General features: G+C 39.9%; 1 protein-coding gene across 1 annotated transcript in view; it reads right to left on the bottom strand.

Moving 5' to 3' along the window:
* Window positions 1-20005, bottom strand: part of pvrl2l (PVR cell adhesion molecule related 2 like) — a 174096-nt gene that overhangs the window by 52250 nt on the left and 101841 nt on the right. The window contains exon 2 of the mRNA XM_062436065.1: window positions 1485-1597. Coding sequence (XP_062292049.1) covers window positions 1485-1597 — 113 coding nt within the window. The remainder of the gene's footprint in view (window positions 1-1484; window positions 1598-20005) is intronic.

Genomic DNA, 20005 nt, shown 5'->3' with positions numbered 1-20005 from the left:
AATATCACTGTTCACATGCTGAACCCTCCTAGCTTGCTAAATAGCCACAAATACCTCTAGGAACCTAAAGGGTTTTCTTCAGTATTGCAAAGGTGTGTGAAGCTGGCAATGACATTGGTTTAATCATTTTAATCTAAGATTGTGGATGTAGGATCACTGCTTTTGTCTCATCATTGTGTGTCTTGTGGAATGTGTTTTGTTATCATTAGGAGGCCCATTGCTTTTCCTTTGTTTTGGCTTACATCTAAATAAGGTAGACACTTAGAGTTTTGGGTGTGGGGACCCTATTGAAATGTCAAGAAATCATTTATGACAGGATGGTCTTGTTTTGGGGTTGTATGACAAGTGTAGGATGTGTATATTTATTTATGTTCTGCTCCATTGTCATCTATTAATGGGTAAAATCATATAGGGTGATGAGTTGACCAATTATATCATGTTTCTTTGTCTTAAAAACACTATAAAAGATGTTAGTTTAGAAGAATGCTTTTCTTTGTGTGATTTCTGACTCCTTATTGATCAATAATAATGTCATTTAATCTTCAGATCAATCATTGTCCGTGATGTATTTCTTGTGTCTGTATCCAGTGTCTCAGCATCAACTCCACGACATCATGCTGTTCGCCATCAAATCCAATGTGTATAATATCTATCTATGTCTTCATGTGATGCACACACACACACACACACACACACACACACACACAATATAAGTAAGAGGACTTCCTGTTGTTAGAGGGCTGCTTTGATGAACCTCCAGCTGTTTCCATCTACATCAAACTATTCCTCAATGATCTCTCTTTTTTGCATTTTTACAACCACTACTTCTGTTTTTGTGTGTGTTCAAACAAGTGCCAAACGGAGACTGCCTTTCGAATGGACACTCTCCAAAAAGCGTGTGCCGTTATCCACATTTGAAGGGATTATCACGTTAGTAACAGCTATATACACGTTTGCCTCTAGACATGCTCAGACAACAAGTCATATGAACGAGCTCTGTTTAAGCATACCCTGGTTTTAACTGTTTGCTTTTGTGCTGAGCTTAAACCAAACATTTCCTGGAGCTGCCTCCGCTGTGAATATCACCAAAGCCGAGATATTACTGGTCAGTAAATAAATCTAATATCTACATTAACTGTCTATAAAGCCATGCTGAAATAAGCATACAGAGCGTGAATAAGACAGCTTAGGTTGGACCCTGTGGAGCTGTTTTCCTGTGCTTCAAATGTTCCGTATTCCTTTCGCTAAGCAGAATTTGCACCATGAATTTCTTATGCTGGCACATATTTGTTTTTCTGCACAAGGGACTCAGCTCATGGGAGAGAGATTGACCTTCTTGAACTCAAAATAAAACAATCTTCCTCTCAAATCTCTTCTAGTGTATTCAGTCCATTAGACGTAATTACAGCGTCAGTCTTAGACATTCTGAGCTTCAGTGCTTTAAAACCTGCTAAACAACACAATGCCGTCATTTGTGCACTTACCTGCGTGAGTTTAGTCCGGCCTCCTCCATCGATGAACTCGCAGCGGAGATCAACTGACGCTGTGGGATACGCCTCCAGCTCCTCCTCCACGCGCACTTTCTGAGCAGTGTTACCTGGAGGCAGGCGAAAAGAGAGACGGAGAAGGAGATTATGCAGCCATCCACAAAACCAATATTATTTGAATAATTAGGCATTTGTTTGTTTATACTGAAATTAAATTAGAAACTTGAACAAATAAGAGACTTAAAGGCAGAGGATGGAAAGAGAGAGCGAGAGAGAGAGAGAGAGAGAGAGAGGGAGAAAGAACAGTGTGGTAACAATAGAGTATTAGAAGAAGACGTATTTCATTATGAATCTGGTGAAAATGAAATTGCAGTGATTGATGTCCCCTCTGTTCCACTTGTTTTTTTGTTTTTTTGTAAGGGAGTATTGAGCCCCTTAATGTGTTCTCGATTAGGTTATAGAGAAGGATGATGGGAACGGAGAGAGAAAGACAATGAGGGGGAATTAAGAAGGAGACAGACGGAGAAAACTGAGTCAAGTTCATTAAAGCGGCAAGAAGAAAAAAAATCTGAATCATGATGCTTTGATAACAAGCCTCAGGCAGAGTCTGGGCCAACTTCCTTCAGCTAGGCCCTCCTCATTACAGTAAAGCTCGTCTACCAGGAGGCATCGCTAGGGGGCGAGCCTCTAGGATTGCGACAGCAGCTGGAGCAGCGTTTCTCTAACCCGTTTGACATTCAGTAAAAGACAACCTGTAACTCTTGGCTTGAGCATGCAGAGAGAACACGGCCGGTCAGCCAGGCCAGCTCGGTGTCACAACAAAACAAGCGAGGAGAGCTGGCCTGTACATTCAAACCTATAACAGAGATGAAAGCGGGTTGGTCATAGAGCCAAGCAGTGTCTCAACAACACCGGGCATGTATCCGCTGACCTGCAGGCTGTTTCAGAAACCTGAGCTTAAATTGGACAAGAGGAATGAGTTTTCTTAACATCCGCCCCTCATTCTGTGATCGACTGACTCAACTGTGTGCAGCAGACTGCAGCTGAGGCTCAAATCATGTGTCGGAAGACTTCTTTTTAAACCCATACTTCTTTTTACCTTTTGTAGAAATATGTCACTGTGTAGTTGTGATACTCCTGTTTTTTTTCCCCCGAACAAGAATCAGTATTACCGATTCTGTCAGGTCTCTGCATTCAAAGCACTTCAAAAGGAGAGCCTAGCTTCCACTGAATTTTTGATGGATTTCACAAATAAAACTGATATAGCAGAAAATGCATTTGAAGCAAAACTTCAACTAGTTTGAATGCCGGAGCAGCAGGAAAAGCTTTGCAGGACATATTCTACTAAACAAAAGAATCACAAAAGTACTCCTTGATATTGTCTGGTTTTCAACTCTATGCGAGTCTAGTTATGTACCACCTTGTGAGAAATGTGTTGACTAAAAGCACTTCAGCGACTGACATGAATCGTCCCTGTTTTTATTCGAATTAGTCAACAGGCAGCATGGAGGCTCAACCAACGAGGCAAATTGCTGCAGTTGTGACTGTTAAAAAATATTATATTTAAACATATAAAAGCAAATTACATTTTCAGTATTACATTTCTGGAAATTAATGAACTTTAATGAACTTGTAATCCTTGTAATCATGAGAGGGAAAAAAGAGAGAAAATGACTAGAAGAAAATAAGAAAGAAAAACAAAAAGAGAAGGATCAAAGAGCAAAACAGAGAACTTGTAATCCTTCATTAATGCAATCTCGTCTAAGTCCAGCAGCTCAATGTGTTTGGCAGCTACCACATACAAGTCATATGAGGCTTCAAGTGACATTTTTAAGTCTTTGAGTGAGTCAATGAGTCTCATCATCAAACCTCCTGATGACTACTGTCCTTATTCTAACATATAATGACACTTTGTTTTTCTCTTTTCCATCCGTCCTCCACTCGATCTGTCCCTTTAAATACTCTCTGCCTGGCACTCATGCAGCGATCCGGACCCCTGCCACGAACCCCCTGCTGACCCGGGATCAAATCCTACCAGGGTCTTTTCTCCTCGGCGTCCCCCTGCCTTCTGCCCTCTCAGCTAGCCTCTGTGCCTGTAAAGATAAAATTCTTGCGGGGAGCCGGCCTCTCGCTCTCTTCACAAGAAAAGGGGATAAGCACTCGATAACTGCTAGCCGGTCCCCAGTGGTTCCACAGAAAAAAGCCTCTTAGTGTGTGAGGGATTGATTAGGACAATATGTTAGCATGGAGGTGAATGGGCTGGCTGGGGTATAGCCTGCACATCAGCTGTAAAACAGTCACACTAACAAAGAGTGTGAAAAGCGCGTGTGCTGCAGGGGGTGTTGCATCCACGTGTCCACCCATGTGTACAAGAAGGAGTTCTGTGTGTGAAGGCGTGTGCTTGGCAGTATGTGTGTGTGTATGTGTGTGTGTGATTACAGTAAATCTGAGTGTGTGCGAGCATAAATCAGAGCATCTCGTAACGTGAATGCATATGAGACTGACTCAGTCATTGAACCACAGTCTTTACCCTGAGGGAGACAATGGGCTGTCAAACCAGTTATCTATTTCCATTGTAAGACAGAAACACAGATATACACACACACACACACACACACACACACACACACACACACACACACACACACACACACACACACACACACACACACACACACACACACACACACACACACACACACACACACACACACACAGATAGAAGACATGCACACATGCAAAACCCATAAATGCAAACTACTTGCTGTCAGACGAGCTTCTCCGCTGTGCAAATAAGCAAGAAAAGCAGCGATGAACCAAGAGTTCAACTCCGTCTCCATTATTCGCTTCTCCTTCCTTCTCATTCTTCTGCTCTTTTCTTTTCTTTATTCTCTCATGCACAAACATACAGATTAGTTTCCCCTAATTAAACACATCAACGCACAATTCCCTCTATTTATAAAGAATCTGTAAAATTGCACACCAGATGATCCTACCAAAGCCATGAATCACATCAACTTTCTGGTTATTCATAGTCGTCAATGACTGAAATAATAAATACAGGAAGAAAAAAAAGAAGACACGAGGATAATGGAAAGAGTAAATAGAGGTAGTCACATATTGAAAGAGCTAAATACTGAAAGAGGAAAAAGTCAGGGAGGTTGTGAAAGGAGTTTGATGAAAGATAGGCGAAAACCAGGGGAATGAAATGGTAATAGAAAAAAAGTGAATTGACTTAATAAATGACCGCAGAGAGAAACTCAAGGTGATGCAGTTGCAGGAGGTAACAGGTACACGAAATCAATAGGAATGAGTAAAAAAACAGAGTAAAGAAGAAGAAGAAGCCACAAAGTGAAAAATACAAATAAAAAAATGAGGAGAAAATTAAAACACTAAAAGAGTGAAATGACCGAAGCAGAGAGCATCAGATCATATCAGGAATGATTCATTTCCTCAGCAGTTGACCCCAAAAAGCCCCGAGAAGACCGAGCAGACAGGCTCAGAGAAACGAGATGAATGTGAGGATCAGGATGAAGAAATGTTCTCTTCTTACGATGCATACAGGCCTACATGATGACCTCACTCTCTCAAAAGTTTTATTGGGTGTTTTCTGGGTCTCACATTAGTTATTGCTAAACATCATATTTACATGTATATTCACGTTTTAAACTTTGTGTCTTGGGTCATTGGATTTTGCACAACTATGATATTAATTCACATGTTTAGAAAAGAAAAATCCTAGAATGTATACTTCACTTGAGCTGAGGGAACTTCGTCGTTATCTATCTTATTCATATTGGCCAGCAAACTAGCACGACTTTGGTCTCTGATAGCTAAAAGTAGCAGCTAAAATACTTATAAGACTATGAATTATTACACCTTGGCTAACTTGTCTATCAGTGATGATAATACTCTTAAACAAAGTAATAGCTGAGATCTGGAAACACAGCAACATTATTAAAAATGTGTTTGACTGTATGTTGGAAACCATTGCATACAGACTTCCTGGTTCAACATGCATGTTTTATCTGTGCTATGAGGGACTATTAGCAACATTATGGGTGTGCTCATCTTCTGTTTTACCCCTAAATGAAGTTGTCGCTAACCTAGCTAAATTGTCGGCTTGCTATAGTAGTTATCATAACTACTAGAACTGATATCCACAACAACAGCAATACAACCCAAGTTGTAATGAACTAGTTTTACTTTAAAAAGATAACATAGACTTCAGACTTGGACATGACTGCTGTGAGACCTAAAGATCCCCTCCAGACATCTCACATTACTCTGCTTGGAAAAATAATGTGTGTTTGATATGATTTTTTCAACAAAATAAGTATAATTACCACATTAAACTCATCAAAATGGCATCTACTCCATCTCCCTCATTAAAAAACCCAGAATCTATGAATATGCAAATAGTGTTCCACTTAAAAGTTTAACTGCAGGACACAAGATGTCTCTTACTTGAATGTAAAAAACATTTCAGTCAGGAACACTCTCGTCATAGATTAAACCATTTATTGCAGCAAATGGAAATACAGTTTTACGCTGACGGCTCGGCTCTAAGATGCTCCCTGGATTAGCCAGCAGCAGGCTAAGCTAAAAAAAGGAAGCACAATGCAGAAACCCCCCCGTGGGTAAACAAGTACGGGCCCAGAGCAAGACAACGAATTGCAGTTTAACGTTTGAGCCATATTAGGTCTCCAGAAAGAAACAGCAAGGTGGAGGCTAAGCTTTGCCAGCATCAGCGGTGAGTGTGGTGATTCAATCAGCGGGCTGTCAGCTGAGTACATTTGACGTCCGTGTCCTGCATGAACCAACGTGAACTCATTCTGAGCGTATGTGTACTGGAGGTGTCAAGCATCCACATAACTCTTGTGCAAGTTGAATATCGGTGCAGGATTGACTTCCAAACTAGTTGTGGTGTCACTAATTTATGCTCATAGATCCACTCTTTAATGTCAGATGTTCTCCAGTTGCAAGAACAAGAAGAATCATATTTTTGAGCATAGGGAGACTTTAAAAATGATATGCCTTAAAAATATAATTTAGGTTAAAATGTTTCTACTGAGATTTCCAATTTTGCTTTAAAAGGTACAGTTTTCATGCATTAAACGATTCCCTGATTAAAAGGAAACGATTTAATGCTCAACAGCCTAACTGCCTTTTGAACAGAACTTTAAAGAGATAAATGGGAGTCTGCCTTTTATGCCTCATATAAGCTAAATATTTGACTTTATATGCATACTGAGGTAGGACATGCAATGTAGTACTGCCTGACACATTGAGCAGAGGCCATAACTTTCCTCTCTTGTCTTCAAAAAAGGCAATCAGGATCTACGATGACCCCGCCCATCCGCTCCACTTCAGTTGATGCCATCAGGCCGCAGACTGTAAGTTTTTAAATGGCCAAAAAGAAAGATTAGAAGAAATCCTTTATTCCATCAGATGTGACCATCCTTAATAAAAGCCTGTTTAAATAGGCTCCTTGGAAACTCACCTGACCTCCACTCACACACTCTCTTATTTTATCATTATTATTATAATAAGGCTGTTCCTCAGGCAGTCTACAACCAGCACCATCACTTCTCTTTAATGTATGTTTATCTATTTATTGTTAAGTACTGCTGCGTGATATTCATTGCTGTTATGGTTATGACAGACTTACATCCCCGTGGAAGAAAACTTCACTCATCACTTTTATTACTTGCCCCTCAGTCACAGATTTTATCCTCCCCTTTAATGTATAATTATTGTGTATTGTTGTGTATGATGTGTGTTGTCTTATATGCCAGCGCCAAAGATGGATTTCCATTTTATGTAAATTTAACGGACAATAAAGTAGACTGAATCTCCCTTTCAGAGATCATGAAAAAAACAACACAAGTTCAACGATAACGACACTTTAATAACGTGGATTTGCGAACTGCTTGTTGATCAACAGCTAAGTCCAATTATCTAACTTTTCCTGAAGCATACACTTTCTCAATTGTTATAGATAATTATTAGAGACACACTTTGTGCCCTGTGAAATCATATGTAATCGTCGACTGTGGTCATGCTCTTTATTTTTTTCCTGCAAGCATGTGACACATACGCCTGTCCTGCTATCAGGGAAATTGGTGTCAATACACTACTATGACCCCAATCTTTTCAATCCTTTCCATTATTTGCTCGCAACCGCAATGATCCCACAATTTGCAGCTTATTCTAATGTTACGCTCGGTGGAAGTCACTGCGGATCGGAGCAACAGCTAAACGTAAATGGAAAGTCAAAGAGGGAAGGCGGTTAAATGAATGACCACACTCTGCTTCCCTCCCAATGCACCAGAGAGATGAATCACAGTTAATTGACATTTAGAGGCTTGTGGCATTTGCCTGTTTATGTGGAGCTTCCCCATGTAGACAGGCACGCAGCGTAAGCGTGAGGAATATGCTGATGTGGTGCACACTCATCCATATTAAAATCCAAATCCCATACTTATAGAAGGCAGTGAACCACATCTGTTTTGTTTTGGGGGTTTTCGGCAGCCTGTCATGATGTCAGTTATGTCAGCTTTTATCTGGGTGATTGCCAACATCCGTCAAACACTAAAATGGAAAGAATTAATACATTTGAGAAGCTGCTGCATGTGTAACTTTTATACACAAACAATGTGTGACAAAGTTAAATGTATTTCTTTTCTCTATTGTCCACTATATCAGTATCCATCATTAAATTGTATCTGACACTGTAATTAATGTGAACGGATGAGACTACTTGATGATCAGTAGCCTCTGCCTCATGACAGTGTTATTATTAGAGCTTCTATCATCAATGCTGAAGTCATTAATTGGATTGAACTCTTATTGAACAACATAACAGGTAGATGGAGAGGTTATTTACATCCAATAGGCTGTCATGAGATATTTATACATAAAAAGATGGGTTTGCAGAAAGGTGAAATACATACTTGTCACTCTTCATTCTCTCTTAAAAGAGCTAAAAACAGAAAGTGTTGCTAGCCTGCCTGTTTCTTTGAATTGTTGGTCTGTTACTTAGATACAAGAAATCTTGGCTTCTTTAATTGTGACTAAATAAACAAACAAACGATAGAAGCACAGGTAAGTTTGATGCATATAATAGATGTTGTCATGCTGTCAAGAGCACTGGGCTATTTCTGCACGTCACTTTTTCAAATAAACACAAGCCCGGAAGTTTCCCCTCCGCCAATGACATGGCGGGGAAAAATGGGAACATGATGTAGGTCACAATGATGCACCTATTTATAGACTTGAGTTTTAACAATGTCCACATCAAGGCACGCTTAATGTTCACACTCACAAAAACTCTGTTCTTACATGACTCATTTGACTTTTAACTTCTATTCATTTCTGTGCTCACCCATGAGTGAAGCAACATCTGTCTCAGCACAACCTGCAGTTACACGGGGTTAACTGTGTCATCATTCCACTTAATAATTTTTCTCTGTCCTCCAGCTTTTGCCGTGTTTTTGTCAAGAGACAGCTGTCGAGAGCGTTGGGCAACCGAGCATAAATTAAGCTAAAGGCCGCCAATATAACCATACTGCTAACAAGGGAATGGAAAAAAAAAAAAAAAAAAAAAGAATTGAAAGATTCATGCAGTAAAATATTTTAATCACAGTTACTTGGCACTTTGCAGCTTGTGGCGATGATGTAATTTTATGTGGAATTTTTTTTTTTTAATATGGAAGACAAATACAATTTCACATGAGACGGGAGGAGAAGGGCGGATGGGAGGAAACTGTTGACAGTCTAAAAGATGGGTGTCAGAAAACAGATGAATGTTTCACCAGCCAAAGATAAATAATAAAAATGTAATATTCAGGCAAAGCATCTATCTGCAAAATTCATGTTGTTTCTTTCCTACATACATTTCTACATGCATGCATTACTGTGACTATTTTTAAAGTGCATTTCCAACAGCAGCTGATAAGACTGGTGAGAATAAACCAAAACAATGAGCTGAAAGATGCTAAAACTCTCCATTCACTAGTGGGGAACTTCAGAATTAGGTGACATTTATCTGGATGTATCACTACAAACAACCCTCGTTCATATATAAGTAGTCAAAAACAAGTTTGGCCATTTATTACATTGTTATTATTTGTGTTTAATCCCTCATGAGTAATTAAGTGCTTCTGAATGTGATATCAATCATCATAGTGTTGATATATTTTGTGCACAGCATAGGTCAACATCTATTAAAGTCTGATGCCTCGTGACATTCACATTTGAAAAAAAAAAAAAAAAAACAAGCCTGATATAATTGCTCAAATGTGACATGAAAGAAAGAGAAGAGAGCGAGAGGAGGGCTGGCAATGAGTGACTGTCTCATCCACCATACACTGGGAAGCAGAATTACCGGTAATTGGCATTTGACAGCTCATAATCATGGCATTTTGTGTTGGCTTTTGAACAACAGGACACTGATCAACAACACAGTGGAGGAAAAGGAAAGAGGAGATTAGTTGTCATGAGGACAGCTTTTGGTCTCACACATACACAGTTACCGTTAGCAGGCAGTCAAAAGCTTCTGGCATCTGTTCGTGTGTGCGTGAGGATTGTGGTCGGGGGTGGGTTTTAACGAGAAAGGTGCTCATATAGCTGAAATTACTTCCAAAATTTGATATCCACCATTCAAAAAATTCAAAACCATCCAACAAAGGTTGATGAAAAGCGAAAAAATTGCAGAATCCTTCTCATTCATTCAGTTCCAACAAAAAAAAAAAACAGCCATTATTCCCCTTCTTTTCACACACTGGATCTCAATCCATCACCATCCATATTTTCTGTCACAAAATAAGCTAATTATGTTCATAGTTGAAGGATGGAGGATCCCTTAGTTGTGGCTGCTCCATTATAATAAGAGATTTTGAATGATGAACTTGAGCAGAGAAGGGAAGTGGTTTTAGCTAAATAAACAGTAATAAGATGTGATTAAAGACCAGAGCTGCCATTTATGTTTGCTTTCTACTGAAATGTTCATCAGAATAAAAAATGGCTTATCCTGTTACAAAAATGACTGTTAGAATCAAATGAACGCAAATAATCTCTCAGCTTTGAACATATTAAAAAGTTTAGTGTATTTTTAGTCATTTTGAAAACTTTAAAGCATAGTTCATCCATATGTATGAGATACTGGAGCTAAACAAGAATTTGTCAAAATAAAATAGGAACTGTGTTATCACACTTCAGTGACTTGAATTAACTTTAATTGCCACTGAAATCTCATGGTCCTCACCTGATTATATATAGCTATTACAGTATGTGTGCTGAAAGTGTACGGTGTCATTTGGAGAGATTTAAATGGAAAATTGGAAAAGGTTGTCACAGTTGGAAGCATCCACAGCAATCTCCGCAAATGTGTCACCGTCGCTTTGTTGATAAATGATCTGTGTGATTAGCTCCCTGGCGTGATTTTCAAAAAACACTTTATTTCTCTGCTTACACAAGCAGACAAAGATTTTTTTTAGAAATGTAATAGCGAAAAGATAAAAACTCATCATCCGGAACATCCCGTGTGATAATGCGTGATCTCGGAAATGTATTCATGAACACAAAAGTGACATTTTGACTCTCGTAGTGAGACGCTGGGTAGAAACATTATGGTATTTTAGAGAGAAGAACAGTTCTTACTTTCACAATTGCACATTGATTTTGAGAGTGTTTTCCCTCCCTTAGAGTGTTTTATTTCCTGAGGTGGAGAAAACAGCGAGGGATTACTCTGAAGTGTAAACTAATGGGACATGAGTTAGCAAGACAAAGGCAGTTTTACGTGAGCAGAATATAACAAGTTTTTCCCTACAATTTGAAATCTTTATGTTTACTTACTAGAAAACAATGATGCCACCAGCAGAGATGTCTAATTTCCCTGTAAGTAAATGTAATAGCATTTTATTGTTTATTTTGTTTAACCCTCACACATCAATTGTCAAAAAGCAGAGATAATTTGCATGTTTACAGTGTAGGTGGCTATTCAGAGTGAAACCATGTCAGCTGACAACCCATTAACTCCAGTTATGGTGAATACATGTTTTTTTATTTTATTTTTTTCTAGAATTGAAGGGCTGCATAATCCTCTGTGGGCTGAGAAAAATGATATGGCCTGTGGGCTTAAGAAACCTTTTTCAAAATCCTTCTGCATTATTTCCTAAATGCACAGTGGATTATGTCACAAGGTAGTCTGCTGTTATTTGTTTCTAAAAAAGTTGGCTGTTTGCAGAAGCAAAGCTTTCACTCATCCGCTTGATTAGGGCATTAATACAATTCTATAATTGCAGTGTGTGACGGTTTCAGGTTTGTGTGTGTGAGAGTTACAATGAGCTCATGAGCTGACTCACCAGTAATTACTATTTGACATTAACTGACCTCCTACTGTATATAGTGGTTTTTAATCAAGTTTTCATTGTCCTTTTTATGATAGATGCAGCAGGGACTTTCTATTCACACCTGCCCTTTGAACCATCAACAGGCGGATAAGGTTCATGACACCGCACACAAAAGCCAATTTTGTCATAATGAATAGGTGATAGATATATTATTTAGTTTCACCGTTTTAATTGTAGGGGAGCTTACTACAAAAAGCTTTCAACTCCCACCTGTTCATATATGCTATTCATGCAAAATCAGAAAGTAGAAGTGAAACAAAACTAAACATTTTTAGGGGGAAAAAGTCTAAATGATCTGATTCCAGCCTCCTTAATGTGAATATTCATGTGGTTTCTTAACTCTTATATGACACCAAACTACTGTAAATAACACTGATTGGCATTTTTCACCATTTCACAGACCAAGCAATGGATTGATTAATCGAGAAGATAATCAACAAATGAATCAATAACAATAATTAGTTGCATCCCTAACAGACAGGTGGTGATATAAATGTCAGATCTGCACATAAGCTAAGCTAAGTAGTAGCATACAGGTCCGTGTCTGCTTAACAGGCAACTGCAGTTCACACTATTGTTCTATATACAATATGCACACTGTGGGTCTGAAGTACAACAGAGGCTCCAACTCAGTATTATTGTTTGTCTGCCACTTATCCATTATGGAGGAAAAGTCCTATTCTATCCATATCCCAAGATGTTATAATGACTACATTTTAAAAGCTCTTCAGTCTCTTTATCATTTCACCGTCCTTTATTGTTCTGCCGCTGATTGCCATTACCATCTCCACACAGTATACACAGATTAACAGTGAAGTCTTTTGAGGCTTAGCTTGTAAGCACCACAACTGAATTTCACAAGTAATAAAACAATCGCTGCATACTGACAGCATTGTATGTTCAGTTCTGCGAGTTTCACTCAGTAGCAGGAAAGAAATCGGAGAAGATCTGAATAACAGAAGTCCGTACCGGCTGCTTATAAAGTTAGGTACATGCTGTTCTGATGTCTTTCAACCTCAAATCAACAGCGAATAATTGACGGAATGTTTTCTTGTTTAAGTCCAGGGGCCTTTTCCACAAAGCAGGTTTAACTAGACATCTTTGATGAGCAAAACCTGGAACCTTCTTCAAAGCTGGAACATGGTCAAAAGTAGAAATAGCTGTTCTGCGTGTTACATGGTGTCCAGATAACTTTGCAGTCGTACTCTGTGGAAAAAAAAGCTCCTGCACAGACTGGAAGAGTCTGGGGAAATATAACAAGAGATGTTCTTTCTGTCCTCACTATATACTTGTTGAAATGCGCTTGAGCAAGGCGTTCAACCCTTAAAGTGGCTCAAAGGAAACTGCTTTAAGACTGCGGTTGTGACGATATGGGACTCTAAAAAATGTGGATGGTGCCGGAAAGGAATATTCAAGCTCAGCATAACCGAAGTTAAAAACAAAAGTGGAATCCTGTGTGTTTGAATACATTTTCTCAGGTGTACATCCAGCACCAATGCACCTAGTGACATGCCTGAGTGTATAATCTACAAATGAAAAACCCTTCCCACCGTAGGCTACGTTTACATATTAAATAACAAGAGCACCAACGGCGATGTTCAGGTAAAGAAACAGCAGGTTCAATAACTCAGATCTCTGTTTTCAAAAGCCCACCTTTGCCGCTCGGGCTCTGAGCACCTTCTGTATGGCGTACACATAAAAACAAAGACAAGAACTTCTGAAAGGCAATGACTCCCGGTATCAAAAAGATGGGAGGAAAACAGCATATTCATGAGCATATAAATGGTGCAATCATACAATAAGTGCACCTAAGGAGGATCTACTTCAGGAAGGACAAAGGGGTTGAAGATGAGATAAAGCCAAGCATGACATTGTCCATGTGCCTTAATGGATATATCTCTGTCATATCTTTACAAAACAAAAGGATACACAGCAGTCATGTCAATGGCTTTTGTTCCATGCTTCGTTTCATGTGCAGGCATTCCTTTTCATGCCACTGCCTTGTTGATCAAGGCTTCACGGCTTTCCTCAGACTTTCTATCTGATGTGCTTCCACTGCTCAATACACTTGCATTCTGCCGCACAGTTCAAAGGCCAGAGAGGAATTCATCAAAAGGAATTATTCAAAAAAAAAGAAAGAGGAGAAGATATAAGAGATGTGGTTCTGAACAAATTAGATGGTTATCCAATATTGGTAGAAAGCACAAGGAAAGGCAAAAAGGGGCACGATGAGCGTACAATGTGGAAAGACTTCAGATTTCAAAAAGGAAAATTGGCATAATGTGTATCTTATTTCATTTGTGATTGTTTGTTGAAATAGTGGTGATGTTATGAAACAGAGGTGTATATATTACATGGTACCACATGTTTTCTACTGGTGCTAAAACCTCTGAAACTACCATCTCGCATCCCACAAAACACAACATTTTCTATGCTTGTGCAATTTTTTGGATTGAAATAATTTGAGAGCAACAACAACAACAATCATCTTGAAGCTGGAGCAGATTTACATTGCAAACCAAAAGATAAATTATAGCTCGAATGTAAAGACACAGTGGATGAGACCACTTATGTTCTTGTGGAAGTTATCATTAAGAAAAGCATAGAGAAGTATTCGACTTTCTTGTCCTCATACTATCAAAATGTGTAACCAGTGTGAATACCCCTCCGCTTTCAAACTTGTAGGAGAACCTACAGTGGCCGCTAAATTAGCTAATAACGTGAAAGACCCTCATCACAGCCAACGTTTGGTTTGTCCATTCTCGCTTCCTATGTAAATATCAAGGCCTTATTCTAAGGTGATGAAAATGCAACAATTCATATTTTTAGGTGATTAAAGACTCATTAAAACATACTTGTGAATATTATAATCCATTTCTACCAAGTCTGTTCCATGAGATGCTACACACTGCACTTTAAACAATAGATAAATGCACTATTTAATCTGTTCCCCACACTTTTACACATCTGTTTTTGACTTTGGAAAGGACAAAAAACTCATCACACAACCAATAACCCATGAACACTTCTGTGCTAAGTAATGGCTGCTAAGCTAACTGGACAATGTCCAGGGAGTCAATTAAGACACATTTTTTATTCATTGAGCTTATTCTACTTGGCCTACAACAACTATTATGTCAAACTTCTCACTAGCCACCTCCTGTACCTGGCACAGGGTCTTTACACTTCTACCAGCAATCACCAGGATATTTTCTGGTCCCTATTTTTGTTCAGGACCTCCTTTCGGCAACTTGCCCAGCTCTGCCTGTGAGGATGCTTTCCAAGTATCTACGGTGCCAGTCTCTGTGCTGTTATATCCACCTACACCATAATCAGGTGAGTTAGACAGCCCTGTTAGAAGCACATTAGAAGCAATTACTTACATGCAAGAGCCTCCTCTCCTGCTGAATGATCTGCTTTTTAACTCCCACCGGGCATACTAAAAGGGTTTATTACACAAAGGAAACTTACTGATTGGTGTGTGCATGATATCTGTCACACTCACATTCTTTAGTCTCAGTCTCAGAGAGTGCATATTACAAAATCTCCATTTCCAAGTCAGAAACTAATTATGTTATGTGGAGTATGTAAACATTAAATACATTTCTCATATTATTAAGGTCCTCTGATAAAACTGGCCGGTGTATAATCCACCAACTAATACATACTAATACAAGATTCAGACCTTACCAGGGGTAAGGTTACAGTAGATTACTCTCAGCCTTTTTAGCCTGAAAATGAAGCCATGTGGCTGCCAACTGAAGCCATAAATATGCATTAATATAATATGCATTTAACAGCAAAGGAAATTTTAATGATCAATTAAAAAAGGAAGCCAAAAAGCTGATAACATTTTACATTTTACAAGCAAAACAAATGTATCACAAAGTCTGAAGCATATTTTACCAGGTTGCATATATTAGACTTTTTTTTTTTTCTTCCTCAAAAAATCAACTTGTGACTCATCATTCCTGGGTTGGCTGAGATAGTGAATCACTGAGATAGACGGGTGGATTTCAACAATGGGGGTGGATTTGGCTCATTTCATTTCAAAGCGACACGGGTCCATTTTAACAAGCACTCTTCAGTAAAACACTAAGACGAGAGAAATGTGGCCAGCCAAGCACTGAGCCTTAATTACTGATATTTTCTGCCAGAACGAGAAGCAAGTGGCAAATAACCGGATTACAAAGCTGAACACAAATTAATAAAACAAGATCAGGAGACGAACACCAAACATTAACACTTCTGCTGCTGAGGACGACGGGGATCTGTGACGGGAGGGAGACTGGGGGGCTTGATGTGTGCAAAAAAAACCCCAGCGAGCAAGACATGAGCCGAAATCAAATTAGTGCTTCAGAAATGAGGTTCAGAGATCACTGGATGCTCGTGGAGGTGTTCCAGCGAATCCTCCGCACTGTGAGATTGTTTGAGAATGAATAAATCCAATATTTCACCTGAACACCTGTTGGAGACACTTTGACTGGTGAAGAATTACAGTTACATGACTTAAATTATGTTTCCATTACTTACATTATTGGAGGTTTTCATCCAACAAAAAAAGAGAGATTTTTTGCTTCTAGGCTTGTGCAATAATTAATGTAGTGCTAAAAGGTAAAACCACTTGTAGTTGAAATCAACGCTCTGTGAAGGCACACCAAAAGACCATCGCTCACAGGCAGGAATCCTGTCAAGTTGGAACCCACACTAATGATTAATAAAGCTGGTGAATCTGGTGAATATAGCATATGGCTAAAGTCCTCATTACACCTTCAGTCAGTTGTCATGACACTCAAACACGTCTCAAAACACACACTCAAAACCACCCTGCTCTCTGAAGCTGTGCCCAGGTATGGAAACAATCGGCTGACAAATAGTATCAACCGATGTCTTCATTACTCCTCCATCCACTCTAACAGTCGGTCTCCTACCAAATATAATATTACGGTCTCTGATCACCAGACATGACACCAAATACTGTTCCACTTGTGTAAAATGAAGCCCAGTGTCCCCGACGGTTGTGTTAATGTTGGACTATTCTACAGCACGTGATTTACGATCTCAACTTCATGGAGTCAGTCTGGGATCACACGCAGAAACAGAAACCACTGAGACAGCATAAATCCACAGAAGAACGGCGGCAAGTTCTCAAAGACGCTTGGCACAACCTACCTGCCACGTACCTTTGAAAGCTGTACTGTGGAGAACTGGTGCTATTTTAGTAGGCAAAGCATGGTCACACCAAATGTTGATTTATTTAAGGTTAATTGTTGATCTATAAGCTTATGATAGAAAATTAGATTCTGTCTTTACGTGTGTTGCAAATGCAAAAAAAAAGTCTTTTCTAAAACAAATTGTGATGCAATATTCCAAAAGCAGACAATCCAGCGCTAAACACCCTTAGGACACATTAAGTGACCTTAAAATAAAGAGCAGCACAGGCAGAAACACTTGCAGAGGGAGATGAAACTACTGTGCAGAACAAAACATAACAACAAGAACGGAGTGTAAAGTACACGAGCAGGCAGAACAGAGCTGAATAAAACAGAAGCGAGAAAGAACAGGACGGAAAAAATACCTCTGCACAAGATAACAAAACGGCAATACAGACACCAAACAGAGGAGAACAAAACAGTAGAACAGGAAAGTGTGAGGAGGGGAAGTGTTGGAGATGCAAACGAGAAAGAGACACACAGACGGCAAGTCGGGAGGGGGGGGAGTTGGTGCTCTTTCTGTTCTGAAATGAAGAGAAATGAGAAGAAATGGATGCAGGCCTAGAGGGAGAGAGGGCAGAACACTGTGTACCAGGACATTATAGTCTGAAATTACATAGGACACAATCTCTTCTCGCTCCCTGCTACAATTCAATTCATACCCTGGATTCCTATTTGTCTCTCACTCGCCCCGCTACAACTGAATTCATATCCAAGAACCTATTTTCTCTCTCTCTCTCTCTCTTTCTCTCTCTCTTTCTCTCTCTCTTGGTGCAGTGATGACAGCTCTACCATATTAAGAGTGTGAGAACTGCTGCGACTCGGCATCTGCAGGTGGTGTTAGTGTGTGTGTGTGTGTGTGTGTGTGTGTGTGTGTGTGTGTGTGTGTGTGTGTGTGTGTGTGTGTGTGTGTGTGAGTATGAGCGTATGTGTGTGTGTGTGTATGTGTGTGACCTCTCCAAATCTATTATCTCTGCAGGTATCGAGATCACATCCAACAGTCGTGCAGGCTGACCAATCACTGCCAACACAGGCTGGTTTATGTGTGTGTGTGTGTGTGTGTGTGTGAGTGTGTGTGTGTGTGTGTGTGTGTGTGTGTGTGTGTGTGTGTGTGCGCTTGTATGTGGGTGTGTCTTTGATCTCTGGCTGTCCTTGCCATGCCCCCCATCTCTCTCTTTCTCTTTCTCTCTCCGCTCTCTCTCTCTCTCTCTCTCTCTCCCATGTAAACACACATACAACACACACACACACAGGGGGGCCTGTGTTGGCAGTAATACACACACACACACACACACAGAGCGAGAGCCTCCAGCTGTTTTCAGTCTCTTTCCTGTCGAACTGACAGACACTAAGCAGACTGATCTCCTCAACTTGAGACGTCAGCCTCTCCTCCTCCGTCCTGCCCTCTGACTGACTCCCTCCCCCTCTCTCTTGCTCTCTTTCTCTCTCTCTTTACTTTTTTCTCTGTCTTGCTTTCTTGTCATCCTCGGCCCTCCTGCTCCTGTTTTGTGTCTTTCTCACCCTCTTCATCTTCCTTCCCCTCTTCTCCCCCTGCCCTCCCCTCTCACAGTCCATATGTCTTGCTCTCACCTCCCCCAGACCATCTGACACTCTCTTAATTATGTCTTTGGCTCAGTTTGAGACCGTATGCAGAGCGTTCATCACAAAAGCATCCAGTTATTTACAATAGACATAATATGGCTTGATTACTGCGTATTCCCCATCGCATCTTGAAACTACTGGTATATCAGGCGACCCACTACATAATATAATATTTGTGCAAGTAAAAGCTACAGGAACTAGACAAAAACAAAAAAAAGTGACAGTAACTTAATGATATGGGGATATAGCAGGTCACCCTTTTATTCACAGGCTTTTAGTAGGATCATACATGTCCTATAGTCACATGTTGGAATAGGTGGGTCTCCTCAGAAATACCATCAATATCAGATGTCCAGGGATTAAAATGGAATATTATGACCCTTAATTAAAAACTGCTATTCTTTTTTTATATTGTTTGGGATAATCTTATCCTAACTTTTGGAACTACAAGTCCCAAAATGCATTGGGGGGGAAACTTGCAGGAAGTATTACCTATGAGTCAGCTGTATGCTACACCTTCAGCCTGGCTTCTAGCCTATTTTTATTCATGTCTAAACAAATTAAAGCCACATTTGCTAGTAGCAGTGTTTTTAGCTTCAGGGAGTAAACAGCAGCACTCACCTGCTGGAGGAAATCTCTCCGTCTGTGACTGTCTGCAGGTGGAAACATTGCTGGCAGCCACAAAAACAACAACAATCCTCTTCACATTTCCTAGCAGAGCTGCAGAGCTGTGGTCCACTGCTGCTCCACAGCAGGCAGGTTCAGAAATGGTGAAGCTCAGAGCTTGAGCTTTAACATTTTAAATGAGGATTTTATCAGCTGATAACTGTGGGAACAGACAGCCGGAGAGTTTAAAAGCTACAGAATGAAATGCGAGGGGGGATTTCTGTTGTTTTTGTGGCTGCCAGCAGCTCTTTCTCCTGTGGACAGTCACAGATGGAGAGATTTCCTCCAGCAGGTCAGTGCTATTTAGCTCCTGGAGCTAAAACTGTCCTGATCAGCATAGATTTGAAAAATGAGCAAGCATGGGCGGTTCCACAGACTCACACTGAAGGGAGGGGGGGGCTTGGTGGTGGTTGTTAACAATCTACCATTTATATAAATGTCATGACAGAGAGAGCTCCCAAAGGGTTCAATCTATGTCAGCATTGGCCCTGCCTTTTCAGGACTGATTTCATAAAGCCGATGACAGGTTGAGCCATTTTCAACCCATAAAATGCAGATCCGGTGTCAGTATTAAAATCAGCATTGATGTGTTTCATCACAGTACAGTCATACAAATTAGTTT

Source organism: Scomber scombrus, chromosome 16 (genome assembly GCF_963691925.1).
Source record: "Scomber scombrus chromosome 16, fScoSco1.1, whole genome shotgun sequence".
NCBI lineage: Eukaryota > Metazoa > Chordata > Actinopteri > Scombriformes > Scombridae > Scomber > Scomber scombrus.
The sequence above is the reverse complement of the archived record's forward strand: the minus strand, read 5'-3'. Positions and strand labels throughout refer to the sequence as shown.